The 17,311-nt window shown below is 41.2% G+C and overlaps 1 protein-coding gene across 2 annotated transcripts; it reads left to right on the top strand.

Moving 5' to 3' along the window:
* The first annotated feature begins 4,603 nt into the window (after positions 1-4,603).
* LOC127595586 (solute carrier family 26 member 6-like) lies at positions 4,604-16,836 on the top strand. 2 transcript variants are annotated; one of them, XR_007961290.1, is made up of 20 exons: positions 4,604-4,917; positions 6,397-6,536; positions 6,760-6,870; positions 6,948-7,120; positions 7,197-7,361; positions 7,554-7,706; positions 7,883-7,965; positions 8,333-8,480; positions 10,464-10,577; positions 10,668-10,745; positions 10,917-11,012; positions 11,083-11,189; positions 11,270-11,339; positions 13,969-14,061; positions 14,176-14,277; positions 14,375-14,710; positions 14,789-14,843; positions 15,232-15,362; positions 15,440-15,692; positions 16,369-16,836. XR_007961290.1 is itself a non-coding variant. In XM_052057203.1 (19 exons), the coding sequence occupies exons 1-19, from the start codon at positions 4,778-4,780 to the stop codon at positions 15,464-15,466; spliced, it is 2,322 nt and encodes a 773-aa protein (XP_051913163.1). In that variant the 5' UTR covers positions 4,604-4,777; the 3' UTR covers positions 15,467-16,107. The 2 variants fall into 2 exon arrangements, 1 of the variants encoding a protein (XP_051913163.1); XM_052057203.1 differs by lacking the exon at positions 16,369-16,836 and having other exon boundaries at positions 15,440-16,107.
* The last annotated feature ends 475 nt before the right edge of the window (positions 16,837-17,311 follow it).

The raw sequence follows: 17,311 nt of genomic DNA, 5'->3' as shown, positions 1-17,311 counted from the left end.
GCATTTCACCTGAGGTTAGCTAGGATAGGCTCCAGCTCCTCTGCGACCCTGTTCAGGAGAAGCAGCATTGAAAATGGATGGATGGATGGATGGCTGGATAGATTTATTTCTGTCATTTACAGCTTTGCATGTACACTGATATAGAGTAATCACCTCACCACCACGGGAGTTACATTGCAGACCACCTCAGCAAATAAGTGAAATCCGCAGTAAATAGGATGGCTTAAAATTTTGTGTACTGTGTTATTATATTGTATATTGTGTTCGTGTGTAAGGATTAATCATGTTTCCTTATGTTGACCGCTCATTGTATAAGGAATTGCCTCTTTGGGATAATAAAGTTCATTTTGACCTTGACCTTGACATTGTAATCCCCTCTTTCAAAATTCCCAAGGCATGTTTTTATAGCATTTAGGACACAATATTTTTTAATGTTGTCAAACAGATTTTAAGAATAAGGCAATCATGCTAAAACATAGTCAATATGATGACAGAGCAGAGCAAAACAATCCCTCTGTCTTACCATATTAACAAATCAGAATATCCATCAAGTATGACGCTCAAAGATGTGTACACTGAGCAGTTGCTTTCTGTAGAATTAGAAAGCAGGATAGCAGAAGAAGTGACATGTACTCTTTTTTTTTGGGTAAAAATTAGGCTAGCAAAGAAAATTATGTGGGCCCCAAAAAATGGTCAACAGTGGAAATGTACTCAAAATAAAAAGTAGCCATAACAAAATAGTTACAAACTGTGCAAACAATATATATCCACAAAAAAAGATCTACAATGGAGGTGGGTTTGTGTATGCCTATACTGTATAAATGGGCAAAATGAGCGTCCGCTTTCAGAAAAGCTCTAGAAACACCCACACTGGGGAAATTTACAGCCTCCGGCAGCAAGAATGTAGGTAGAAAGAAGACAGAAGAAAAAAAAAACAACAAACACCGTTCAATTAAGTGCAATATAAACACAAAATGGATAAATCGCAGTGTTATTTACAATTGTCCTTCACATCATTTAATTATTATTATTATTATTGTTATTTTTATTCAGCAGCCTGACAACACTGTTGCTTCACTGTGTACAATCCTACACCCTTTTTAAAATCTTGCACAATACCACATAATGGAAGTGAGATTTGATGTTTAAGTGACTGAACCATATCAAAACTCGAGACCAGATTTACACTTTTTTCTGCATCATATTTGCATGTTTTACATTTGAATGTGATTTTTTTTGACACATATTTTCTATCCAGTAAGCCAGGGGTGCCCAAACTTTTTGGATCGAAGATCTACTTTTTGATCAACTAACCTCACGGGATCTACCCTTACCGGCGCGCGCACGCACACACACACACACACAAATTAAAGATTTACCTGCTTTATTTTATTTTTTAAATATTTTTTTGTGTGAAAATGAGACTGATTAGTGTGCAGTGTATATTAACACAAAAAATATATTACTAACATGTACAAAGACACACAAATGGTTGTTTGTTTTTTTCTTCTCGACACTCCTCGGATCTACTTGGGACCAGTCTTAGATCTACCGGTAGATCAGGATCTACCTAATGGGCACCCCTGCGTTAAGCGATCTCATAATGGGATGTCACAGCTGTCTTTTGTTTTGACACCAGTGGTGGACAAAATGTCCTAGGAACATCATCTCAAATCTCAAGTACTGATTATCTGGCAATGCGGACATCTCTCTGTACCAAATATTTTCAGATAGCTTGTAATGTACAGCAAGTGAAAGTCAGTTGAGATTATTTTCAACATGAATTCATGTGACCTGTTGAATTCTTGTGAAGTGACTTCAATATGCCTGTATGTTGTATTTGTCCCGTAAGACCAAAATGTTACATTTGGATTTTAAAGTAGCAGTCCATTTCCTTAACTAAATTCAAGTCTCCATCTAAAACTGTGGCCAACTTAAAGTGCACACAGAGTGTGACCGCATACACGTACGCACACAGCACCTGATTAGGTGTCACTGATTAAACAGACCTGCAGACAAACGGTTAGTTTGCTTTGTTACACCGTGTACTTCACTTTGTCCGGAAATAGTTGGACAACAGTTTTTGTTTTTTGGACATTACACTGTACTGAAATCAACTCACATAATCTTTGGTATGCAATCATAGTCACTTTGTGGATGGTTGAGCGATTGTAATGGTTCACCACCAGGTTTTACATTTCATTCGGATGCATGTATTTTCCTTTAGTGTTTCTTTTTTTTCTCTCCCGGGGTTATGGGGGGCTTGACCAATACACAGGCCGGCTGAGAAAATAATTTGGAAATTAATTTTAAAATATCAAATTAAATGCTGGAGGGGTAATTGCTGATTTTTAAGTAAACTATAAAACTACTTAAAATATGTATCTGGCTTTAGATTATTTAATTTTGGGCACCCACTTGACAAATTAAAATTTACCCATCAGTCTCGATTTGGGTCGTTGGGAGGCTGAAGTGCTTCCCAAGTGACCTTGGGCAACCGCCAGGTTGATCGTCAACCAATCACAGGGCACAAACATTCACACTCAGACTCACACCTATGGACACTTTGGAACTTTTAATGAAGCCGACATCCATGTTCTGGCGATGGTGGCAGATGCTGGAGGCACAATACAAACACAGAGAGAGCATCCAAACTTCACACATCCAAGATTTGACCCCAAACTTTAGAGGCGAATGTAAAACGGTGGTTGTGGTGATAATATTTGTAACTTTTTTTTTTTTAATACAAGGCTTTCCTAACATTTCTTTGGCCTCTTAATTATGTTGTCTCCCATGAAGCTTGTTGAAAAACTAGATCGCAAAACATAACCCTGACTTTATTTTTCTCTCCATACCTACAAATACAGTAGGTTATCAAACACTTCCAAGAAGTAAATAATGCGTCAAGTAAATGGGAAGCGCACATCTCTGAACGCCTCTGCGATATATGTCACATCATGTAAATCAATACATGTCTTTGCTAACACTGGTTATTTATTGTAGCTTGTTTTCTCTCAACCCCCCCAGCCCCCCCATTTAAACATTAATGCTCTTCATCGGTTCATTAATCTTAAAGTGTGATGTTTGTGGTGTGTTTCCCCCTCTTCTCTCTAGTTATTACTGTATTTCAGCTTGATCGCGTGATCAACAAAATGTTCTTAACTCATTCACTCCCAAAGACGTTTTTAAACGTCTTTTCAGAGTTGGTTCAGAATTGGCTGGTATTGAATGAGTTAACTACAGACATTTACATGTGTGTGACAACAGCCAGGGTTAATAAGTGCAGGAATGCTTCCTCTTTCTCGTCACATTGTTAGTCATTCTGCTCAAAGAAGTAACTCCTCTCCTATGAGTCGTTTGCTCTTTTACGTAAAAAGGCAGAGCATCATGGGCATTCTTTTCCCGGCGGGGTGGTGGAGGGAGTTTCACACACTGCACAAGTTCACAATAACAACGCATCATGTGAGAAAGCTATTGTGAAAACATTTCATTCATAAGTCAAATAAAACATAAAACATGTTCTTCTTTTCTGAGAAAGAACAAAGTTTACAATAATAAAACCGCTAACAACAACAAGTGCAAAATAGTGATAACAATGCTCAAAAAAGAAATTTTAAAAAAGGCTAAAAGTTGCTCCGTTTCAAAGAGAACCAATTCACCCACAACTCTGGACTGTTGATCTCTTACTTGACTATTTGTGTGGAGCAGTAACAGTGATTGAATTGCTGGTGGGAATGCAATTGTGGTCGTGGGGCTATCTTCAACACAGTCTTCAACATAGTCCTGCTCTAAATTGTGCAACAAAATAAATATCTTGTCTTCAACATTTATTACCTCCCCTCTCATTTTGAGAGATAAACTCCAATCAATAATGACATTTGTCATTTTAACAAGTCCCTGCCTAAACATTAACCTGCTCAAAAACAACATCAAACTGATGATGCAAAGTAAACGAGCCCCAGCATTGAGGTACTCAACACAATTTTACATGCTGCTTCTTCCACTAATGATGCTGGCAAGCTTTGCAATGGATGGAAAGGGAAAGGTATCAACTGCTGCCCGTCTTTTACTAATGCCGGTAGTTGACCAATTGTGGCATTTCAGGTCAGATTGAACACATTTTTTGTGTCTATGAGCCGGGGCTATAGGACAACGTTGACTATAAATGTGATCATTTTATTTCAACTTAAATGATCAAATAATAATTAAATTTCCAATACTTTGCTCCTCTCATGTCCTGTTTTGAAACGAGACAAAGACAGGTTATGTTTCCTTCAAAGAAAAAGCAGACACAAACATCGTCATGTTAAAACACAACAATGTTGTAGACCACAGGGAATTGTTTCACGGCTCAGAATCAGTATGGCACCATTTGGAATTAAACTTTTCATAAAGATAATTCCACACACACACACACACACATATATATATATATATATATATATATATATACAGTATATATATATATATATATATATATATATATATATATATATATAAAAGGCACACTCGCATAACCTCAGGCATGTTTGTGTTTTCACAGAAAGAAAACTTATGGGCTGGAAGTTGTCATATAAGGACAGGAAAGGAACTCCCACAGTCCAATCGCAACTCAAGGAGCAGACAGTGTTAATCAGTAGAGCACATACGGGCGGTTTCATTCTCTACTCAGCAATTGATGTGCAACTGTGTGAGTTTTATTTCTGAGAGGACCCTCGGGCATAAAGCATAAAGCAGGAACCAGTTTGACATCCAGGAAAGAAAAACCGACACAGACATGGAGGATAAGAACTGTTCTTTTGTGGAGTATTCGGTGCAGCGGCAAGTTTTGGATGAGTTATGTCTGGATGAGGTGGCACAAAAAGGGTCGTGGTCCGCAAAGCCAACCTTCAGTGAACGTCTCAAAGGCTCCATGAGGTAAAAACAACAACATTAAAACAAAACAGAATGATGAAATGACCTGCAGGTACAGTAAACGCGATGGGGATAATTGTTATTTGGATGTGAGATTTTATTTGCTCGGTTGTAAATATGCCAGCGAACAAATTGCTGGTGATAGATGAAGGCCACTAGTGATAATAAGCAAGCAAAGTTTATAGTACTGCTTTGCAGTAAGATTTCAGAATAACCTATGACACGCCATAAAAGACATGTGATTTTGATATTTAAATGTCGCAGCATTCAGTACACCCAACCTTCCTGATGTTACAAAAACAATTGAGATGGTGAGAGAGGGATTCATTCAATAAAAGTTGGATGACTGTAGTTGTAGTTTGCAATGACGTACTGTAAAACTGCACTTGATAATACCGAGAGCGAGTTCTAAGGTTTTGACCCTTTGATATTACTAAACCACTGTTGCAAACCACAATAATGACTTTATCTGGCAGTGTCAAACAAAGCTGACGTGTAAAACTCAAAAACTTGGTTTTGGAAATGTTTTAACATCCTTTGTATTTTGAACTAGGAAGATTAGGCAGGGGTATGCATTTGTACATTGTGCACCATTGAGGTCAAAACAGAGTGGCTTTATCACTTCCAACACTTTATCATTCAGTCGACAAATGCCTTATTTGTATTTGCACACAGACATGTCATCCAGGCCATTTGGGAAAATTTGTAGCATGTGTTGCAATTCTCATGATGGAGTATCCTCTTTTGTTACATGTTGGTTGACCAAGACACTTTTTCACTGGTAATCAGGGATTATCCATCCACTTTCTGTACCACTTAGCCCATAGGTGTCAAACTCAGGTCCTGGAGGGTCGCTGTCCTGCATGTTTTCCAAGTCTCCCTGTTGCAACACACCTGATTCAAATGAACAGGTTCAATGTCAGGCTCGCGCAGAGCTTGCTGATGATCTGATCATTTGAATCAGGTGTGTTGTAACTGGGAGACTTGGAAAACATAAAGGGCAGCGGTCCTCCAGGACCTAAGTTTGACACCTATGACTTAGCCTCCCAAGGGTCATGAGTGCGCTGAAGCCTATCCAAGGTGATTTTGGGCTAGACAGAGGGCATACTCTGGGCTGGTCACCAGCCAATCGCTGGGCACACAAAGACAAACAAGCATTCACGTTCAGAATCATACCTCGGGACAATTTCGAGTGTTCCATTAACCTGTTCTTGGAATGTGAAAGGAAACTGGAGTATCCAGAGAAAATCTATGTGAACTCCACATAGGAAGGCCTGAACCTAGATTCTAACTCACGACCTCTGAACTGCGAGTCGGTTGTGCTACCCATTCACTAACCGTGCTGCTCTATTCAGAGAATAATTTCAGCAAATGAATAAAACATGTTTACAACAAGACACGCTGTATCTATGTCCACAAGTTTGACTTGTGTTCTTGCAACACTGCGAATAGACATTGTGTGTATCTTTCTGACTGTCCCAGGTGCTCAGCCCCTCGTGCCAAGGAAATCTTGCTGAGCTGGGTCCCTGTTTTTGGCTGGCTTCCTAAATACTCCATCAGAGAGAACGCAATTGGGGATCTGATCTCTGGCTGCAGTGTGGGCATCATGCATCTTCCACAGGGTATGTATGTGGGCAGTCGGCATTTGGCTTGGTCAGATTATTGCACAATCAGTATCTTATAAAGTATACATTTCAAACACCAAAGATATTGAAATAGCAACAAGTCACCTTCTAAAGGGAACCACACTGAAAAGCCAGGCTCTGCGGGCTGGCCGTCTGACTTGGTTGGTTGGTTTCAAATGCAATGGGCACAACAACAGCCAATCATTTGTTTCCCTACCAGGTATGGCGTATGCTCTTCTGGCATCGTTAAGCCCCGTGATCGGCCTGTACACTTCACTCTACCCGGTGCTGGTCTACTTCATCTTTGGCACCTCCAGACACATCTCTATTGGTAAGTTGAGAGCAGATGATGTTACCACAGACGTCGACAAATGTGCTTGATCGATCGATTGGCATGTGCATTTCCAGGTACTTTTGCTGTGATCAGCATCATGATTGGGAGTGTGACAGAGCGGCTGGCTCCAGACAGTAACTTCCTTGTTAATGCTACTAATGGGACAGGAAGTGTCAATACCAATGAACAGGGTGCTTACAGAGTACAGATAGCCTGTTCGCTCACAGTCCTGGCGGGGTTGTTTCAGGTTGTGCTTGCACTTTTTCTAAAACTCTCTACCATGGTGAGGTTTTCAACCAGTTCTCTCTTTCACCTACCCAAAGATCCTGTTGGGTGTGGTGAGGTTTGGTTTCGTGGTCACCTACTTGTCTGAGCCACTGGTCCGAGGATACACCACAGGATCAGCATGCCATGTGTTTGGCTCCCAGCTCAAATATTTGTTTGGGCTCTCTCCAGCTCGCACCTCCGGTCCTCTCTCACTCATTTATGTGAGTATGTCCCATTAACCACCATTTGTTCAAACCAATCTTTCTGTATGTGTGTTCCTCACCAATGGATGTGCTCTCCGCTGTTATAAAAAAACTTATGCAGAAATCTCCTTCAGTCATTTGGACTCAAGCAGGGAGACCACATATATACTATTCAAATGACATATCTTTCTGTTGTTTTTTTTATTACAGACTCTGGTAAATATATGTTGCTTGCTACCTCAGACGGTCATACCAGAGCTAGTGGTGAGTGTGGTGGCGCTCACTGTTCTCATTGTGGTCAAAGAACTCAATCAATGCTACAGGCAGAGGTTGCCCTTGCCTATTCCCATTGAACTCATTGTGGTAAGTTCCTACCCTGCAAGTCGTTTTGATAGCAATCATGATCACAGTATTGAAAAAAAAATCTGCTCTGACCATCCACGGCCAGACTTCACATTGTCTCCGAGCAGCGGGTGCATGGGATCGAGGGGATATTTTACATCCTCTTTAAATCAACCGTGCACTCCTTATCTTTGCAGATCATAGCAGCAACAATCATCACTCATTTTTGTGACCTCTCTGCAAAATACAACGTTGATGTTGTTGGCGAAATCCCCAGTGGGTGAGTCAATCTCTGTGATTTTAAGAGTGCAGACAGCGGTCAGCAGATGACAAGACAACATAGACCGCAACGCCTGAATTACCGGTAATAGAGAATCTTAGTGCTAACAGTAGAATGCAGAATGTATGAGACAAATATTTGCAATAGCTGAAGTAATCCTACAGTCTCACATTCTTGAGTCAAGTAGAAACAACTGACCAAAATACCGGGTAGCTTTCTCTTTGTTAAGATAAGTCAACATAAATTGGCAAAGATGGATTTGCCCACGGTTTTGCAGATCTTGAGATAGCAAGAAAATGTAACAAGTAAACATTCTTTGTGTTGCATTTAATCCTCGCTTATCTCAAGAGTTTTTCTACTGTTCCAGGCTTAAGGCCCCCCAAGCTCCAGACGTGTCGCTGTTCCCTGCGGTGATTGGTGATGCTTTTGCTGTTGCCATTGTGGGCTATGCCATCAACATTTCTCTTGGTAAAACATTTGCACTCAAGCATGGCTACAAGGTGGATAGCAACCAGGTGAGGCTTACACAAAGAAAAAAATTGTGATGCTGGCTTGATGTCATTAACGTGCATGTGGTGTCTTCAGAATTAATCAGTTAGCATGAAAATGTATAGAACAACAAAATTCCAGGGTCTTGTCAAAAAGTTTATTTGAATACTTTTTTCCCCATTGGACGCATACGTGGTTTTGGTATGTCATACACACTACTCAGGTAACTAGAGTGTGTGTGATAAATGGTTAAATGATACAAAATCTCTTTTTTCACTTTGTTTTCATGCCCACATCAAGTTATTTTATTAAATGGGTCATTTGGATCATTTATATTCTATTTTCATGATCATAGTGAACATTTTGCCAGTGTCCCTGAAATTGTGGTTTATGCTGTCATTATCGACTAGTTGCCCCTTTAAGATACCCTCAAATGATTCATTGTCTCATCAGTTTGCTTGAATTTAGTTCCTTGGTTTCTTTCAGTCTTTGTCAGTTTTTGCCGTCAGGTTTTTGCTGTTAGTCACGTTAATCAAGTCAAGTATGCTGACTTTATTACTTATAACATTTTTTTTAGTATTCGATGTGTACTTTGTTTACTCATTTTGAAAACAAATACCTTTGGAGACTCCTGCGTTCCTTGCCTCCCCTCCAACTTTTGCCAGCACCAGCACACAAACCATGTTTGTGGAAGATACTTCACTATGACAGCATGGACGTGTTAAACATCCAACTTGACGCATAATATGATGAAATCAAAACATAAGAGTAAATATTTAATCTACAACTTGCCACTGTTTCAACCTCCATTGAAGAAAAATAACATGTTGGGCTGTTCGTAATGAATTACAACTGGACAACTTACGAGTGGCATGAGGGAGCTGAATGGTTGACTGAAGGAGCAGGGCTAACAAGAACAGATGCAAAAACAAAACAAGTAGACAAGACATGAGCATGGGACCCAAGAAAAAAAACAAGACAAAATATGAAACAACACTGAATCCATTCAAAACAAAGTCACATTGTGATAATGATGTAAAAACCTCCCAGAATTAAAAAATATATTTGGTAAAGAGTACACAATCACCTTGCCAACCTATTTGTGTTCAGTGAAGGTCCACCAAGTCCTTGCCCACATACTGTATATATATATACTGTTTGGAGAGAGAGAGAGAGAGAGAGAGAGAGAAAGAGAGAGAGAGAGAGAGAGAGAGAGAAATGCTAACAACGTGTATACAAATATTATATCCGTAAGTTTGGGAGCTTTTCCAACAGCATTTGACTTCATACAATGATTTTGAACGTTAACATCAAATCACAAAAGGGGAATTCTCAAGCTCACTTGATTGTGATTTTGATTCAGAGTTAGGGGAAATGTACGTCCTGTTTCCATCTGACTGAAATTTTTGAAGAACCAAATTTGATCGTTGGAATTTATGTTAAAATGGTCAGTTGCTCTTTTCGACAACTGCCCGTGACATTGTTGTTGATTGAACTAATGTTGATTTACTTAATACATGTCAAAGTTAACACACACAACAATGATTACTCATTGCATAATCGGTTATCATGGGTAGATCACTGTTGCATTACTCTGTTCTCTTTGCTTGTACAATAACTGTGACTTTCAAATCACTTACGTTTCTCTAAGGAGTCAAAATGATCACTTTGAGATACAGGAGAAGCTATTTTTTTAATTACTTTTGTCATTAATGTCTGAAGGCATGTTAAGCGCAGAGATGGAGTGGGAGCACTTAGGCTCATAAGAGCCACTCTGATTAATCATTAATGCTGAACAAGCTCTATGCACACTGGTGCTGCTTAAATATGCTTGCCAAAGCTTTTAGTGTGGCAATGATGTGTTGACCCGGCTATAAAGTTAATGAACAGTACACTAATATTATCGGAAAGGAGGGTACACACTCCTCACGTACCATAGGTTCATTTAACAACTCTAAATGTAATTAAGTGTTACATATTGCTTGTTTTTTTTGTTCTTTTTCTTCTAGGAGCTGGTTGCTCTCGGGCTGAGCAACACCGTCGGCGGCTGTTTTCAATGTTACTCCGTCACTTCTTCCTTGTCGCGAAGCCTCGTTCAGGAGAGCACCGGGGGAAAGACACAAGTAAACCAACATGTCATTAGTAGAAAACGATGTCAGATATACTTCTTAACCTCACGTGATGTTGAAAGAATGTATTGTGTGTTTTATCAGGTCGCTGGACTGATTTCTTCCATTATCGTTCTGATTACGGTCTTAAAAATAGGAGCTCTCTTTGAAACTCTCCCCAAGGTATTGGTAATCTCTGCCAACATGTTACATTTCAAGGAAGGTCAAATGCCTTTCTTGGGAGATTTTCTGGAATGTTTCATCCTCGTGCCTACACCTTTGTTCTCTCCGCTTTGAAAGGTCAAAACGATTCACGTTTTAATGATGTTGTGACTATTTGTGCATGTTCTTCAGGCTGTCTTATCCACAATAGTAATTGTGAACTTGAAAGGAATGTTTAAGCAGTTCAGTGATGTGCCGATGCTGTGGAAGACCAACAAGGTTGATTTGGTATGATGCAATCCTCCAAATGCCTTTGGCAATTTGTACTGTTAGCCGATTGCCTTTTACTGCCCTCTAGCTCGTGTGGCTGGTCACGTTCACATGCACCATTCTACTCAACTTGGACCTGGGTTTGGCCGTCTCCATTGGCTTTTCTCTGCTGACGGTGATCTTCAGAACCCAGCTGTACGTGCTCATCGTTACTGACGCAAAAGCCTGGTAGGCATGTGAGGTGTTTTCAAGTTTTGTGTCATCGTCTCTTTCAGGCCACGCTATTCAATCTTGGGCCAAGTGCCAGCCACCAACTTATATCTGGACGTTGACACATACAAAGAGGTAACAAGAAAACATGTGCAGCAATGTCTCTTGCGGAGAGATATTAAATGTCCATAGATGTTGGAATATTGAAATAACACTCATACCTTTTGGCTCTAAACACCACCGCAATGGATCTGAAATGTTAGCAATAAGGTATGTTTTAACTATTGACACACAGCTTTTACTTGAGGGTATTACTATCCAAATCAGGAAATTGGCGGAGAAATTACAACAGTTGATTAATACATATTGTCAAGCTCAGAGGGTATCAACAGGTTTTGGCTTGAATTAATCTAGCCTATTTGCAATAGTGAGAAGCCTCCAGCCGAGATCAACATTATTCATACCATGATGGTATGAATAATTTCAGGTGTGGCTCTATGACTCCCGCTTAATTAAGGGACCGAAAGTAAAAGGACAAATGGCTTCTCAGCTGTTTCATGGCCAGATGGCCATCTATGGCTGCCAATAGAATTGGCTCTCACGTATTTATTGATGATGTGACTGCTGATAAACACTTTGGAATGAATTCTGAAGTGTTTCCCGAAACACTGCTCATCACTTCAAAACTCAGTGGCCGGAGCGTCACATCACAATTGGACAATGACGTGAAGCACGATATGAAGGTTTTGAAGGCAAAGAAATGGAATGTTCTGCAATTGTCAAGCCAATTAACTGACCTGAATCTGATTGAGCATGAATTTCATTTTCTGAAGACAAGACTGAAAGGAAAAGGGCAAGCAGGAAGTGAAGACGTTGTTGATATGTTCCAGACTCAAAGCTGTAACAGACTGAACAGGATTTGTAACCATGTATCAAATATTTCAACTTTGATTTATGAATGTTAATGGAACACCATTAATAAAAAAAATAAAAATAATAATAATAATTCCTAACCCACTACCTGATTTGGATGTAAATAGCGAATTAAGTTAATAATAATAATAATAATACATCACATTTGTAAGCGCCTTTCACAACACTCAAGGACACTGTACAGCCAAGACCAATAGTAAAACACAGATAAAATAATAAATAAAGAAAGAAAGATTTAATGCGGGTAGGCAAGTCTGAATAGGTGGGTTTTGAATAAGGAAAGAGAGTCAATATTACGAATGTTGGGAGGAAGTGAGTTCCAGAGTTTGGGGGCAGAGCGACTGAAGGCTCTGCACCCCATTGTACTGAGACGGGCAGAGGGTAGAAAAAGGTGGAGGGAGGATGAGGACCTGAGTGAGCAAGAGGGAATGGAGATTCATGCCGGATGTGGGACCCGGGAGGGGGGGCAAGTCCCTGACGGGGGCCGATTGCCCAGGATCGGATGGAGATTTGAAGAACATCTGACAGATAGGGGGGCGCAAGGTTATGGATGGCTTTGAATGTATAGAGAAGTATTTTGAAGTTGATTCTAAGTTTGACAGGAAGCCAGTGGAGCTGTCGGAGGATGGGGGTGATATGATGGAAGGAGGGGGTTCTCGTGATGATCCGGGCTGCTGAATTCTGAACAAGTTGAAGTTTATGGAGGAATTTTTGATGGACACCGAAGAGGAGTTGCAGTAGTCAATACGGGAAGTGACGAGACTGTGAACAAGGATAGCGGTGGTGTGCGGAGTGAGTGAGGGACGGAGGCGGTTTATATTGCGAAGGTGGAAATGAGCGGACCGGGTAATGTTATTCATGTGGGAGTGAAAGGATAGTGAACTGTCAAGGATGACACCCAGACTCTTCACCTGGGGGGAAGGAGATATAGTGGCATTATCAATTGTGAGGGAGAAACTGTCGGCTTTGTTTAGAGTGGATTTGCTATCGACGAGTAGGAGTTCAGTTTTATTGCTCTTTAGCTTGAGGAAATTGTGGGTGAACCAAGATTTGATTTCTGAGAGACAGTGAGAGAGGGACGAGGGTGGGAGAGAAGCGTCGGGTTTGCTGGAGAGATAGAGCTGGGTGTCATCCGCAAAGCAGTGAAAGTGTAAGCCAAATTTGCGGAAAATGTTTCCGAGTGGAAGGAGGTAGACAATGAAGAGGAGCGGACCGAGGACAGAACCCTGGGGAACACCAGAAGAAACGGGGAGAGATTGTGAAGTAAAAGAATCAAGTTGAATGAACTGAGAGCGGCCAGTGAGATATGAGTGGAACCAATGTAGAGGGGTGTTGGTGATGCCTATGGTAGAGAGTCTATTGAGGAGGATGGGGTGAGAGATTGTGTCGAAGGCTGCACTCAGGTTAAGGAGGATGAGGATGGAGATAAGGCCAGAGTCTGCTGCCATGAGAAGATCGTTTGTGATTTTCATGAGGGCTGTTTCAGTACTGTGACGGGGACGGAAGCCGGACTGGAATTGTTCATAAAGACTATTATCGGTGAAGTGGGAGTGGAGCTGAGAGGCGACAGTTTTCTCCAGAATTTTCGAGATGAAGGGAAGATGGGAAATGGGGCGTAGGTTATTGAAGTCATTGGGATCTGAACCAGTTTTTTTCAGGATTGAGGTGACAGCTGCAGTTTTGAAGAGCACAGGAACAATTCCAGTCGGCAGAGAGGAATGGATAATGGCTGAACAGAGAGGAATGGATAATGGCTGAATGAACATCTTGGTCATTGCATTTCAAAATGAAACCAATTCCAGAGTCCAATTTGCTTGCTCTTTGCCTGCAGGCTAAAGAGATTCCAGGAATCAAAATCTTCCGTTCTTCCGCAACTATTTACTACACCAATGCTGAAATGTACTTGGAGGCCTTACAAGAGAAGGTTTGCATTTGTCCTTGCACGCTTCTAGGCTAACCTTTTGATGATTAGCTGCTATTTATACAACACTGTACAAGCTTTCATTACCTCGTCCAACACATGTTATCTGTTTGGTAGAGTGGCATTCAAATCGGGAAGCTGCTGGCAGAAAAGAAAAAACAAGATGCAACTCGGAAGCAGCAGAAGGAAAAGACAGACAAAAATGAACCAAACCCACAAGTATGTGTATTTCATTTTGCATGGAAACATTACCTCCAATTTAAGTATGAGTGAAACATATTTACCCCCCCACCCCCCCCCCCCCCACCCCCGACAGAGGGTCAGCAATCTTCTGCCTAATGGCACATTCTCCATGGAAGAGAAACAAATCTCTCCAGAAATGGGAGGACGGAATTTTAAACGTGCTGTGGCCCTGAAGCTGACGGAATCTCCAGCTAATGGCTTTAGTCAAGGCCAAGTGAACTGGGCTTACCAATCCGACACAATGTCTGACTCCGACATGGGATCCCAGCATGATGACAGTATCACGCAGGCTTCAAAAGACAGCCATGACAAAAAGGAACCCACTGATTCATTCGGTCCTCACAGCATCATCTTGGACCTCTCAACAACCAGCTTCGTGGACACTGTCGCTGTGAAGACCTTGAAAAATGTACTCATGTGCCACATGGAGCAACTTTTATTTTTAATGTTTTTTTTTGTTTTTTTAATGTGTACATTTTTCTTCCAGATTTTCAGGGACCTAGGAGATATTGGTGTGGGAGTCTATCTCACTGGCTGCCAAGGTCAGTGGTCCACCAAACAAAATAGAGAAACTTGAAGTTACGTAACGGAGTTCAACTCACACTGCTCACAAAGTTCGGGACTTTCATATTTAAAACACGCTACAACCTTTACGAGTACACATCACTTGACCTTCCCTAAACTTTTGAATGTGCGTCTCTGTCCGTCTCAACATTTCAGTACTTTGCACAGTTTTCTCGACAAGAAGGAGCAAAATGGCAAAATTCACACCAGGTGTTTGATCCATATTTGAACAAAGCATTTCCTGGTTTGATTAGAACCAGAATTTTAGTTTCATCTTGAAATTGCTAGGAAAACCAAATATCTGTTCAGGCATATATTATTGAGGTTACTGCATTCATTTTCTGTGCTTGTTTGGTCAAATATTAGCCTGCGTGGTGGAGCAGCTGGAAAGAGCAGGTTTCTTCTCAGAGCCCATCCCAAAGAGCAGACTGTTTGTCACAATCCATGATGCGGTGCTCCACATTCTTAACAAAGTGGGACAGACGGACGTCATCCTTGTGAGTTCATTGCCACAATTTTCCTCATTTACGTGTCAACTTTACGCTCAGCTCAGCGGTATTCTTTGTGTTTCCAGGATGTTTCCTACAACACCAAAATGTGACCAGCAGGGGCCAGCCTGTTCCAACACGCCATTCCTCCATTCCCATTTGCTTTTGAACTGAAGGCGTGCTGTTGCTCACTATTGGTATACATTCTCCTCCCCTCCCCCCATATGGGGAGAAAAGTCCGCCATCTTAACATGGCGGCGCACTTGCCATGGAAATACAGGGACCCGTTGCTGACAACGAGCGTTTTGTTTTATTGTCTAATGAGATGAGGCAGCTTCTGTGACAGAAGCCCCCCCCCCCCCCATCTCCCCCCCCCCCACACACACACACAGTGAAAGGCAGAGAGGGGGGTGGAGTGGGAACATTTGACACCGGAGTAAGAGCGGCGTGTATTTTTAGTCTCTATTAGAGGCTAAAGACTGAGCATGTGTATTTGTTATTAATATCTCGTCATAATACTGTAAGTTTTTTCCCTCCTCCTCACTGGTTCCAAGATTGAACGACCTTGAATTGCATTGACAGTTAAAGAAATGTACAAAGACTATTGATGGTCAACATTCACATGTCGGACTCTGCTGAAATCTTGAACCTACTTCTACTTCAAGGACTGCAAAGGAATTTCACCCGTTTGTCAGTCCTTTGCACACAGGTTCTTTTATTCATCTAAAACTGGAATAAAAACCTAACACTTTGATGACTATTTTTCTCTGTATTCCAACATCACGAATCGACTGGAGCCTCTAGTTCTAGATGTCGCAGAGTGCACTGAACAAAAACAAACAAACATGAGAATATATAGAGGTAGCATGCACAAGCAAAGGCAGGCAGTCACGCCCCATGTAGAAAGTTTGAAAAGGACAAAATCCAGTGTTGACCCCAGGTAGTCATAAAAGTTGGTATGCGTGAGGAGAAAGACGGTAGTTCCCCCACCCCTGAGTCTGTCCTTCTTGGCTAGCGCCAGCAAACATAAGCATTTCAGATAGCTTCTTATATGTTAAACATGTTCACTGGAAAAACCCGACACAGATGGGCGTGATTAGAAAGCAATAGTTATCCCTAGTTTATCGCGGTTAATGGGGACCAAAACTTTTGTTTTGGTCCTGTTATGTTTGGTTTTGATTCCTCATGTGCCTTTTTTCACCACCTGTTCTCGTTATCAGTGTTCCTTGTGTGTAACCAATTAGCTCCCTCAACCCTCGGTATTTAGCTTGTATTCAGTTCCCTGAGTTTGTCAGTCATTGTTGTGTCATTGTGAGCTGTGAGTATGTGAGCTTATGTGTGCTCCTGTCATGTTGTTTCCTGTTGTAGTTTTGTTTGATACTTGTGATTTCCAGGCATTTTTTTGAGTATTTCGACTTGTGTTTTTTTCCATTGTACTTCTGTGTATATTTTTTGTTAAATACATTTTGCTCAATCCACCCTGCTCCTCCCTGCCTCCCTGCTTTTTGGGGTCCTACAACTACCATCATGCAAAACATGACACAAAACCACCCGCAATAAACGAAAATCCGCGAAGTAGCACCCCCCCCCCCTGCCCCCCTCTCCATATAGGTACATGTAAAATGCTCCCGTGTCAGACCACAGACAATAGGGGTAGTGGTGGTCTGGTCTCACCTCACCACTCCCAACTTCTTCCAGCCACACTGGGTCAGATGACATGTTCATTGCTTTGTTTCCGGGATTTGCATGGAGGGGTAACTCACCGCCTCTCATGATGATATTGTCTCTATATATTCTCGTGACTTTTCTACGCTTCTTGATGAAATGTGAAACTCTCCGGAGCCCAAATCGATTCGTATTGTGTTGTGATAAACTGTAGAAAAGACAATATGAGGTTGGGTCTTTCTTCCACCTTATAGAGGAATAAAAGAACCTGTGTCCAAGGAGGGCCATAAGGA

Source organism: Hippocampus zosterae, chromosome 2 (genome assembly GCF_025434085.1).
Source record: "Hippocampus zosterae strain Florida chromosome 2, ASM2543408v3, whole genome shotgun sequence".
In the NCBI taxonomy this organism is placed as follows: domain Eukaryota; kingdom Metazoa; phylum Chordata; class Actinopteri; order Syngnathiformes; family Syngnathidae; genus Hippocampus; species Hippocampus zosterae.
This window is presented reverse-complemented; position numbering and strand designations above follow the sequence as displayed.